Source organism: Phaseolus vulgaris, chromosome 10, assembly GCF_000499845.2.
Source record: "Phaseolus vulgaris cultivar G19833 chromosome 10, P. vulgaris v2.0, whole genome shotgun sequence".
Lineage (NCBI taxonomy): Eukaryota > Viridiplantae > Streptophyta > Magnoliopsida > Fabales > Fabaceae > Phaseolus > Phaseolus vulgaris.
The window spans coordinates 39,242,445-39,254,746 of NC_023750.2; the positions used below are offsets into that span (position 1 = coordinate 39,242,445).

At 31.2% G+C, this 12,302-nt stretch overlaps 2 protein-coding genes across 2 annotated transcripts; one reads left to right on the plus strand and one right to left on the minus strand.

Annotated features, from left to right (window-relative positions):
* The first annotated feature begins 5,499 nt into the window (after positions 1-5,499).
* LOC137819286 (laccase-6) lies at positions 5,500-8,408 on the plus strand. Its single transcript, XM_068623089.1, has 6 exons — positions 5,500-5,680; positions 5,797-5,948; positions 6,058-6,302; positions 6,408-6,536; positions 6,842-7,783; positions 7,914-8,408. The coding sequence occupies exons 1-6, from the start codon at positions 5,561-5,563 to the stop codon at positions 8,042-8,044; spliced, it is 1,719 nt and encodes a 572-aa protein (XP_068479190.1). The 5' UTR covers positions 5,500-5,560; the 3' UTR covers positions 8,045-8,408.
* LOC137819287 (pyridoxine/pyridoxamine 5'-phosphate oxidase 2) lies at positions 8,375-10,831 on the minus strand. The gene is made up of 7 exons (XM_068623090.1): positions 10,581-10,831; positions 10,453-10,502; positions 10,321-10,378; positions 10,005-10,037; positions 9,817-9,912; positions 8,883-9,050; positions 8,375-8,807 (listed from the first exon to the last, which is right to left on the minus strand). The coding sequence occupies exons 1-7, from the start codon at positions 10,662-10,664 to the stop codon at positions 8,706-8,708; spliced, it is 591 nt and encodes a 196-aa protein (XP_068479191.1). The 5' UTR covers positions 10,665-10,831; the 3' UTR covers positions 8,375-8,705.
* Between the last annotated feature and the right edge of the window lie 1,471 nt (positions 10,832-12,302).

The window sequence follows — 12,302 nt, forward strand, 5'->3', positions numbered from 1 at the left end:
TTTGTTTTATACAAGAACATTTCAATAGAGAGATTTACTTTAACTCATTCTCTCAATAATTATAATTACTTTTTTTCTCATTACTTTCTAATTAATTCACTTACCATTAAAAAAAATATTAAATAAAAATTAATTTTAAAGATAAAAATAATTAATTATTATATTATTAAATTAATACTATATTAATTAAATTAGATATATATTATCTTATAAACTATAAGATTATTGTTATGTAAAGAAGTTTCTATTATTAATCAAAATTTATAAATTATTAATAAAGATTTTAACTACTAATTACATTACTCACAACTAATTTACAAACTATATTTTTATTTTTTATTTGTTTACTTGAACATTAGAGTAAACTTTTATCCATTTAATATTTATTTCTTATTGGTAGTCATCTCAATTCTTATCATTGATGATGATTCAATTCATATTTCAAGAAATGGAAGACTCCACCTCATAAAAAATAACTCAGCTTAAGTTAAATATTATCAATTTCTACTTTATTGGTTGTAACGAAGAGTTTGTGTAATTAGTAGGATAATAATAAGTCAAATGGGATTATAAATGTGATCGTTTGTACTAATAATTAGTGATAAAACAATAAGACCTAATGTGAATGTTTCTAAATCTCAATGTTATTGGCAGAAAATGTCTTAAAAGATTTCTTTTGAGTGGAAAAATCAATGAACTTCTTTTAGTAGTCGATGAAGTAAGGATTAACAATATCTATAATCATCTTTGAATTTGTGATTAATACTAATTAAGAATCAATTAATTTTGTTGGTTTTAACACCCATGAATGGAAAATCTTGATTTTCATTCCAGGGTTTAGTTTTCATTAAGTTCATCCAATATAAATATTATATTTATTATAATTTTTCTTTCTTCATTTTTCTCTCTTTTTTCTTCCCATACTCCAAAAAGAAGAATGATTCATCATTTTCCTGATTTAATATGCATGCCTGCACAGATACCTAGATGTAAGTTGATAAACTAAAGAAAAGAAATATTACATAAGATCTGAGTTGAAGAACATGGAATCATTGTGCCTCAAAGTCTATGAACAACATATTCAGCTTCAGAATAGTGATTTCAGAAAGTATGCAGAGTTGTGTTAATAGTTTTCCACAAAAGCATGGTGCCTCCTTCTATGTATTCAGAAAAGTAGTAACAAATCAGAAAGGAAGCCAAAAGCTTGACACTCTATAAACAACTAACTTTCGAGTTTTTTTTTTTATCATGCTGCTATTAATTGATTAATTTATAAAGTATCATGATCAAGAGTAATACACAAAGTTTGACCACCATGTATATTTAGGAAAGTAGTTGAACATGCATTATAAATAAACACATTTTATAATATATATATATATATATATATATATTACAAGAAAATTATTAAATAAAAATTAATTTTAAAAATTAATTAATTGATATATTAATTAAATTAAATAAGACTATTTATCAATAATACAATAATTTAATATCTAATTTAATCAATAAAATAATTAATTATTTTTATTTTTAAAATTAATTTTATTTAATAATTTTTTAATAGTGATAATTACGTGCAAATCATTAAATTTACCATGCTACCACTTTTTTATTAGTTGATAATGCCATACAATATAAGATACAATTACATTTTTTAAATTAAAATAAAAAATAGACGAGAAATAAAAATTATTTGGGAAAATTAAGTTTCCATTATTTATATTTTTATTATTCGTCATATTATTATAATAAAAAGCAAATAAAAAAACATAATTATTATATATATATATATAATATTATAAAAAAGTATAAATTCAGTGTTTTTTTTATTTGTAGTAAAACGTGAAATGATAATGGAATGCAGCCACTAAAATAGATTCGAAAAAACTATATATTTACGGTTTGAAAAATGATGTGGAATATGGAGTTACTTTTGAAACATCTGCAGTTCAATCTGAAGTTGTAATCCAACCTAAAGTTGCAACTTGTATTGCAACTATGATGGAGCGAAGACAACAGCGATAATCTGTACCTTCTATTATTTCTTTCAATTAATTTCAACACAAAATAAGTTGTAAATCTCACCATTTTTTTTCTTATCATAAACAACCAATGTTTTGAGAATATTTTTATATATTATTTAACTTTCTCATTGAACTTTCGATTCATACTCACATTCTTAACACACTTTATTATATGAATTATTATGCAAATAATTTGTGAGAGGAAATGTGGGCACTGACAAGAAGAGACACTGGTGGGAAGCGTGTTTCAGAAGTTAGAATGTGTATAATGGCATGCATGAGAAGAGACACAATCATATAGTTTCTGCATCTTCGCATCGTTACTTAGCGTAAATTTTTGTCCTTCAAATGTCTCTTCAACTAAAAAATGGCAATATTTGGCACCCGGGTGCTCATTATTGTGCTCAAGGGAGATTTTCTTGGTATGCTAACCATGGAAACTTCTAAACGTACACTACATTCTTCACTGCACTAATGGAAAAAAAGGATACAGAAAAAGAAAAACTGATACAACATGTGAAGTGACCTTAAAATGAAGTAGAAGTGTGAAGAAAAGGTGGAAAACTTAGTTTACGTGTATTTTAAGGGACTCGAATTCTTTGTGGCAAACACACTCTCTCACTATTTCTACTTTCTCGTGTATTTGTATTTCTTTGTAGTATCTGTGTGCTCCTGCTTTTAGTTTTTCAGCAGCAAAAAATAAGAGAGGTAGAGGAAGATTTAGTTTACCATTCTAAGTTTATTTAACCACTCAAAAAATAACTTTAACTTAATGTATAAAACTGACTTATAAGGTGAAATTTATCGTCATATATTATGAGCGGTTATAAGGTGAAATTTGCACTCAAATGGATTATATATAATGGGTGGACCTGATAGCAGATGACTTATAAGATAAGGTTTACACCCACTGGAACTATGCATGATCCGATAGCGAGTGAGCTGATAAGCACAACAATTCTCATTATGATAGATTTGAAATAACTCTAATACTATATTATAAGAAGTAAATTTTAAGACTAACTCAATCTCATAAAACTTGCTAATGAAGTGAAGTTTACACCCACTTATATACTTATAAAATATATTAATCTCTAGTCGAGGTAGGATTTCCAACAATTTCAATATATTTTTTATTATTAGACAAAATACATATTCATTAAGTTGTAAAAATAACTATTATATAGTGTTTAGAAAATTAGTATACATTATTTATTTCTAAATTGTGTTAGTGTTTTTTTTTAAAGAACGAGGTTGTGGGTCTAAACATCACCTTAAACACTTTGGTGTAATTTTCAGTTACATTCTATTTAATTAGAATTTATTATCGAATGATAGTTGTTCGTGATATTGAATTTGAATTTTAAATTTGTAATTCCATTATATACTCAGAAGGAGAATCTTATTATCTATAATGATAATATATTGTTTGTGCAAAGTTCTTATATATACACTTGAGATATCGTACCAGTATATATAGACACACACAAGTAAATGGAGTCTTCAGAAAAAAAATCGATGTGAATAGGTTTGGGTTAGATTTTTCTGATTTTCTCTATTATGTAAACAAGAAAGGGTATAGCTAAGTTCTCCAATAATAATTAAATTGTAAAATTAAGCTTAGACATTATATCAATAACATAATTAGTTTTTTAAAAAAATCTTAAGGTTCTTATAACTCCTTTTTTTGTATGAGTTGATATAAAAATGTGTTTGATAGCTATTTTAAGAAAAAGAAATGAGATTAAACACAATAAGAGTGTATTGCTATTTGAATGGGATTTGTATTTTTTTGTCCTGGAATTTGGTTCCACAAGTATGTTGAAAGAGTGTATTGCTAATAATAATTTTATATAACTTAAACCAAAATTCTATCCAAACACAAGTATGTTTAAAGAATTGATTGTTACTAGCTTATAAATATACAATAGAAGCCGAAAGCAATTTGTATTATCAGAAAAAACTAATGGATACCATTTAGTTTCATTGCCAATTATTGAGGCGAATAAGTTGATAAGCTAGTTAAGTACATTTGATATGATCACTACGTAGTTCAATTAGAGGAATGTGTAGTAAGTTGCATGAAGAGTGTATAATATAATCAATTAGCCATCCTAGAACTAGTATTCAAATGTTTTGTGTTGTTTGGAAAAGATACCATGCAAAGAACATGTATTTTAGGCATGATGACTAATGGAAGCGTACCCTGTTAAAGCAAATAAACCAGAAAGATGTTTGAAATGCTTTAGTTAAAAACAGATATTTGTAAACTGTAACCAAGGTCATGCTATGATTTACTCCAATAATGGTGGTCTAGGGATTTGAAGGCGTGCATCAACTTTGCTTATCATTGAGAAGAGGAAGATGTCTAATAAAAGCAAAACAAAGTAACCCATCTTTTCACCAAATACAATGTGAAAATGAATGGTTTGAGTTGTCTAAATCTTTGTCTTTTCACAGAGTGCTTTATTGTTTTCAACTCTTCAAGATCTGGGTGCTTTGGGAGTAGACTAGTAATCAACTTACAACACCCACAAATTTGTTTAGTTTGACTTTAGATTCTTCAAAACACAGTAAAACAACAGTTAATGTGATTCAAGTAAATTTTCATATATTTAATTCTAGGTCAAAGAGTTTAATCTTAAGTTGAAACAACTTTGTGCAATATTTGCATTAGATAAATTATATTGAATTTTATTATTAACTTGTTTTTCATAATAAGAGCATCTAAACATAAACATATGACTTCAAAATCAAATTTAACAAAAATCAATTTTGGCAGCATTCATCAAAACACACTCAAATTAAAAAAAAAGTGGATCCCATCATGCATGTGAAAAGAAAACAGCTAGCAGCCTAAGAGTAAACGGATATCCAAAAGGATACAAAGAGAAACCAATAAAAAGGTTTTATTAGAACAAATTTGGTTTTAGACCCTACAAAATAAAATCAATTAATTCATATAGAATATCCCAAATGATGGAATATGATTAGTTGTTATTGATGACTTCTTACTGAATTACTAGAGCGAGCTGAATGCTGCTTAATAGTTTAGTTTCTACCAAGCAACTTGATTAGAACATGTTGCTCTATTATAAAAAGTGATAAAGCATTCAGATTTGTGGAAGATTAGTTGAATGGAAATGGAGGTGACTGATTGTGGTGGGGTTTAGTATGGAGCATGTTTAGGGGCATGTGTGCCCTCTATTCTTAGTCAATGCCAATGGTATGATTTGTAACAGAAAATGTTTAACAGTAAAAAAGAAAATGGATAAAAACAGAGAAGTGGGATAAAAGGGAATGTTGAAGCCTTCCCTACCATTGTGGTCATGTAGAATAATCACTTCCCAACACCTTATTATCACCAACTCACGCTAGTGGAATCATGAAAGCTGACAAATAGAATAGAACCTGCATAACCTTTTTGAGCCTTTTCTCTAATAAAATAAAATCCTCGAAAGAGAGTCTCACTCCTTTAAAAGGGCTTCCCTTCTATTCTACCTCAGGCCTCCACTTCTACTCACTACCCAGAAATGTCCAACTTAATCACCTTGTTTATGCTGTGGTTGTCTGTGCTATCTGCTATCTACAATGTGAAGCTTATAGCACATGGAAGTATTGAGGGAGGATCAACCAGGTTCTATGATTTCAAGGTATAATTTACTTTTAAGAGCACATTATGACACCACATTTTACTTTCCAGTAGAATGCAGAGCTCTCCAATGCCTTTTTCTCTATTTTTGTTATGCTCTAAATGGTTACTGCACAGGTTCAAACCAAAAGAGATACCAAACTTTGCAACTCCAAAGATATTGTCACAATTAATGGTATGTTTCCAGGACCTGTTGTTTACGCCCAAGAGGATGATAGAATCATTGTAAAAGTGACCAACAGGACACCTTTCAATGTTACAATTCACTGGTAATCCCAATAACAACCTTGTACAGGAAATAGTTCACTCAGCTATATTATATGGCTGACAAACTCGAATGTTAAACTTTATCTGACAAACTTGAATGTTAAACTTTAGGCATGGAGTTCGGCAAAGGCTATCATGCTGGTATGATGGGCCATCCTTGATTACACAATGTCCAATTCAATCAGGTCAGAGCTTCACTTATAATTTTTCAGTGGTGCAGCAGAAGGGCACCTTCTTCTGGCATGCTCACGTTTCGTGGTTAAGAGGAACAGTTCATGGTGCCATGATTGTTTATCCAAAGGCTGGGGTACCTTACCCGTTTAAGTTTCCCTATCAAGAGCACATAATTATACTAGGTAACTTGGTATCTCCCTTTGGTTGTGAATTCAGAGTATTATGTAGTTGTATTGTATGTTCTCCATATAATGCTATTGTTTGTGGGCTGATATGAATTATGGCAGGGGAGTATTGGCTGCAGGATCTCCAACAAATTGAGAAGAACACTCTAGCAAGTGGAGGACCTCCTCCAAAAGCAGATGCATATACCATTAACGGTCATCCCGGACCCAACTACAACTGCTCCACTAATGGTATTTGAGATAATAAAAAACTAACAATGTAATTGTGATAATGGTAATTCTCATTTGTTGGGATTGCTTACAATTGTCTATTGGTAGGACCGTTATTTTTTTAAGATGTTTCAAATAGACTAAGCTGATAGAAAAGAGAAAAATCGTGGTAGATGATGCCACTAACACTCGTTGACATCATGACAATATCCGCACGTTGCATTTGCATTGGTCTCCTAAACCAGTCTATCACATATTAATACTATTGTAATTTGCTTTTTCTGCATTCCTTTTTCTTACATACGTTTCTTTCCTCATCATTTCAGATGTCTACCAAGTTGATGTGATTCTGGGGAAGACCTATTTGCTAAGATTGATTAATGCGGGTTTGAACACTGAGAATTTCTTTGCCATTGCAAATCACAGTTTAACAATCGTGGAAGCTGACGCCGAATACACAAAGCCATTCACGACAGATACAGTGATGATTGGACCAGGTCAAACACTGAGTGTCCTTGTCTCTGCAAATCAACCAATAGGAAAATACTCCATGGCTGTAGCACCTTATGAGTCTGGAAAGATTGTCATATATCAAAACGTTTCAGCTATAGCAGGCTTCAACTACATAGGAGCTCCATCTGATAGCCTATCTTTACCACCTAAATTGCCTAAACCTGATGCTGAAGTGGCTGTTAAGACAGTCATGGATGGATTAAGGAGCCTAAATCAAGTCAATGTTTTCAAAGAAATTGATAAAAATCTATTCATTACCATTGGATTGAATGTTCAAAAATGTCACTCAAAGACACCACAGCAAAATTGCCAAGCCATGCACAATGGGGTGCTGGCAGCTTCAATGAACAACATAAGTTTCGTTAATCCCAATATTTCAATCTTGGAAGCATATTATAAGAAAATAAAAGGAACATACACTGAAGATTTCCCAGACATACCCCCAAAGTTATATGACTTTGTTAATGGTGCCCCTAATAACATTCCGTATGACACGCAGTCATTGAATGGTACTAGAATAAAGGTCCTTAAATATGGTAGCAGGGTGCAACTCATTCTGCAGGACACAGGGATAGTCAACACTGAAAACCACCCAATGCACTTCCATGGCCACAGCTTTTATGTGGTAGGGTATGGCACGGGCAACTATAACCCACTAACTGCACAATTTAATTTAGTGGATCCTCCATACATGAACACAATTGGAGTTCCAACAGGAGGATGGGCAGCAATTCGCTTTGTTGCTGATAATCCAGGTATAGACCCTAATGCTGCATTTATTTTCTCTATTGTTCTATTGAAACAGCAAGGATTATTCATTTCCGTCTCTCTGTCTATTGAATTATCAATTTCTTACTATCAAAATAACATGAAATCATTTTGCAGGGGTGTGGTTTCTGCACTGCCACATTGATATACACAAGTCATGGGGACTGGGAATGGTATTTATAGTAAACAATGGAAAAGGAGAGCTGGAATCCTTACCACATCCTCCATCAGACTTGCCACAGTGTTAAGACTACCAGCAGATCATAACAAATATAAAATAGCAGATGATTCAGAAACTTCCGGTCAAGCGTTCTTTAGCTCGTGTTTGTTACTGTAAAATGTGGCATTTCTATTTCTTTTAAAAGCAAAAAAACTATGGGTGTAAAAAAGCAAAATGACTGTAGCATGTTTGGTAGAGATTAATTTAGAGAAATAATCGCTTATTTTTCAAAAGTTCTCTTAGAAAGTTAACAAAAAATAAGTGATTATTTCTATAAAATAAATTGAACCAAACATGCAGTAGATAAATGCAAATTTTCTTCTCTATAGTTTGATTTATATCTGCTAATCCATCAGAATTCTGAAATAAAAATAAAAGATATTAATATTATCTGAAACCAAAGTGATAAATAGTGACTCCTGCTCTGTCCAAGGTTCCACATCTAAACTAGTTCCAATTGAGATGTCTACATAAATATGATGCTATACACGAGGCTAATTCACATCCAAGCTTACTAGGCTTATTGAACAAGCGCAACCTTCAAAGGGCTGCATGAACATCCAGTGACCATTGTAAAATGAATATCTGACTAATACATTCCCAGCCAATCCTCTCACATATACCCTCGGAACAATCAATTTGTTGTCTACATACAGTGAAATAGGAGCACGACACTGACAGAAAACAGATTATGGATTGACCCTCTCCACAGTCCAGCTATTCTTCGCTGCAGCACTCGCACTTGATTTGAATGTTAGCCTCTGGTTACTCTTCAGATTTAAGTAATCAACCTGTACGTTGAAACCAAAGTGAATGTGTAGATGCAAACACACATATTTATGTTAGAGTATGAGAGATATCACTACCTCATTCGGTTCTAGAATCACAAGGCAAAAAGCATCAATAGGACCTGTAGAAGGATCTAATGATATATCTGGCAGAGCTTGCTCATGTAGACAGGGAAGTCCAGGGTTGGGGCACAAATATTGCGACCTTGATCTCAATGAACTGGCAAACCAAGAATTTTCTCTTTGCTGCATTATGAATTTATTACAAGAGGGGAAGATTATTGCAATGAATTTAAAATTTGGTATTGGAGTTCGAAAATTGAAAACTACAAAAAATTGAAAGTAAAATTATAAATTTGAAGATCAGTAAAAAGTTCAAAACATAAAACTGACAACAAAACCGAACAAAGCATAAGGATTTTGTTTTACTTTCCCTGATTTGAAGAGGGAGAAGTAAGGTTTCTTCATTTTTGCAGGGTGCAGATTTCTACAAATAGTAAAAACCCAGAGTCCCCCTTTGGTAGTAAATGTGTCATCTAGTCCATAAGGAAGGAGTTCTACAAGCTAAAACTGCTAAGTAGCTTTAACCAGGTTTGGTCGTGTAGTAGGCCTGTTTGAGTTACTTAGTCTGCTAAGTATGAGATTTCTCGTATATATGCTTAATATATTATATTAGGAAAAAAAGAAGTAGCTAGTCTTGTGCTACATTCCATTCCAGACTACCATTTTAATTTAATATTCCCGTTATGCAGTTATCTTTAGCTCAACTTATCCTTAAATCACTAGAGATGTTTCAAATTGCTTTTAGAGAACAAGTTGACATATTTGTCTCCTTTAGCGTAAAGAACAATGTATTATCTTCGATCACATGGTATAGCTGGAACCTTTTGCTTCCATATCACACAACTATGCAGAAAAACTGATGCAACATACAGAATGTTCAAATCACAATCGAGCACGAATGAATAAGATAATGACAATTTCAGTCATAACTGAAAATCTCCAATCAAACCTGAAGTTTTAGCGGGTCAGGATTCGAACCATCAATGACATCTACATTCCCGTTTATCCGAAATTGCTCCCAGGAATCCGTGAAATACCAACAAATCTAACCAAAAGAACTCAACTTAGTCCCAGTTCACAAAATCTACTGTGCCCCTCATCATGTTTTATTAAAAAAGTATCTCATGGAATAATTACCTCAGCAGAGGAGCAAAGCTTGAGCTCTTCAATCTACACCCAGAATAAGAAAACAGAAACTTCTAATTGAGTAACTTTTCAACAAAAAATCAACATGCCAGCAACTACGTGCCTCTATGTTCTAAAATTGTGTAGAAATTATTCAATGAAATAGATTTGAACAGTTGATGTGTATGTATCTCTAACTGGTTTTAATGGAATTCTTTGAACCATCTAAAAAATATTTATTTCTTCTAAGCTAATAAATTAAATACAATGCATAATATTACGAGCCATTCCAATTCCAAGCATCAGATTAATTAGAGAAAAAAAAAACCTTGCGAGTGCGAGCATCAGTGTTAATTTGGATGTTATCAGTATTATCTTGGAATCCTCTGAAAACGCAGATCATACAATGTCATCAATTTTCCGTTAAAACTAAGAAGTGAGTGAGCGAGAGAGGGACAACCTGAAAACGACAGTGCGGTTCGAAGGTTTTCCGTTGGTTCCTATGGTTGCCTGCCCCAAACACAAACAAAACAATGAATCACAAAAATGTAAAATTAAAAAAAAAAAAGGTTGATTCTGATACGATACGAGTTGCATGAAAGAAGAGTGCTTGAGGTGAGCGTTTGATTCCAAAGCGTTCAGAAGAAGCTGCTTCCACGCCACACTCCCCATTTTCCCTTTCCAATACTTTCGGATAATTTTTCGCAGCACTTCCAAGCTTTAAACTGTTTACCTAACATGGTGTATCAATATGATGCAGAAGATGTGATTTTCCTGTTTCACTGTAAAAAATTCAGAGAAGATGAAAAATTGTGGGAAAAAATGGTTTATCTACGCTATCACATGACTTAAGATGTTAACAAACAGAAATATAAATTTTATGCAAATCAAAATAGGATTTTTTTTAATTAAAAACAAAAACTACAAATTTATTGAGACTAAAAGAAAACAGATAAGTAAAATATGCAAATTTTTGAATGATGAAAATGATATTTAGTCTTTATTTTATAAAAAAAAGTAGGAGATTTAAGAAAAATTATATATTTTATTTTATTAAAAATATATTCTAAAAAATAATTTCAAGCATATTTGCATGTAACTAAGCTACCAGCAGTTAACTACCACTTAGGTTCAAACCATCTAGCAAATTGAAAAGATGAGCTTTTAATAGACAGTGTAATTCTAATAAATGTATTATCAACCAGACTTCTAGCATAGATATAAAATATTAAAATTTAGAAAAAAAATTATATTTTATATAAAACTACAAGAGTATTTTGAGCATTTAAAAGATTTGTATAGTGCAAGTCCCAAAATTTATAGTGAATAAAGACTGAGCCTATTATTATTTCAAAATTTACAATCCATAATACAAATGAATGAATTTAATCTATTATGAATTCTTACATCCAGAATACAAATTTGCACTCGAAATTCTAAAATTTGAAATGGGCAATTTTGGTGTTTTTTTAAAAATATAGAGGTGTCATAAGAAAGTATGAAGGTGTGGAAAAATTTTGTCATCTAAAAATCAGGATAACAACAAAAATGAAAGCTTTTTTTCTTCATACACCTCCATGAATACTACCTCCATCCTATACTTATAACAGAAAAACTAAAATACCCTCCTTGCTGCACCATGTCATCTCTACCACTGTTGTTGTTGTCACCTCCAACGACACCTTCTTTCTTCATTGTTGTTACACTCTTTGAGAGAAGGAAGATGAAAAGAAGCTCATTCCAAAAAATATCATATATATATATATATATATATATATATATATATTTTATAAATCTTGTTCTGAAGTATCTCTTATATTTTAAAAAGTTTGTAGTGAAAAACTTATTTTAGAAAGTATCATATATGTTATATGGAAAACTCATTTTGAGAATTTTCTTTTGAAAAACTCGTTCTATAAATTTCTAGTGTTCCAAAAAGCGTTTTCCAAAAATCCTGTTCTGAATATTCTGGAAAGTTTGTTGTGAGAGATTTTTGAAATAAGTAATCTGAAAATCATATTTAAGGAAAGTAAAAAGGTCACTTAAAAATTATGAAAATGTAATTAAAAATTATGGGTGTGCAGGAAGAAAAAGGCCGAAATGAAATTGACTACACAATGGATAGAAGTTTGGCCCAAGTAAAAGAGTCCAGAGCAGTACTGTAACAGGATAGACAATTTCTTCTTGCACCTCTATATTTTTCTTCCTGCACCCCTACATTCTTCAAAAATACTGAAATTACTCTGAAGACAAAAAAATCATTCCGAAACACCTTTTTCATAACAATTTTTTTTATTTATTTCCGGAATG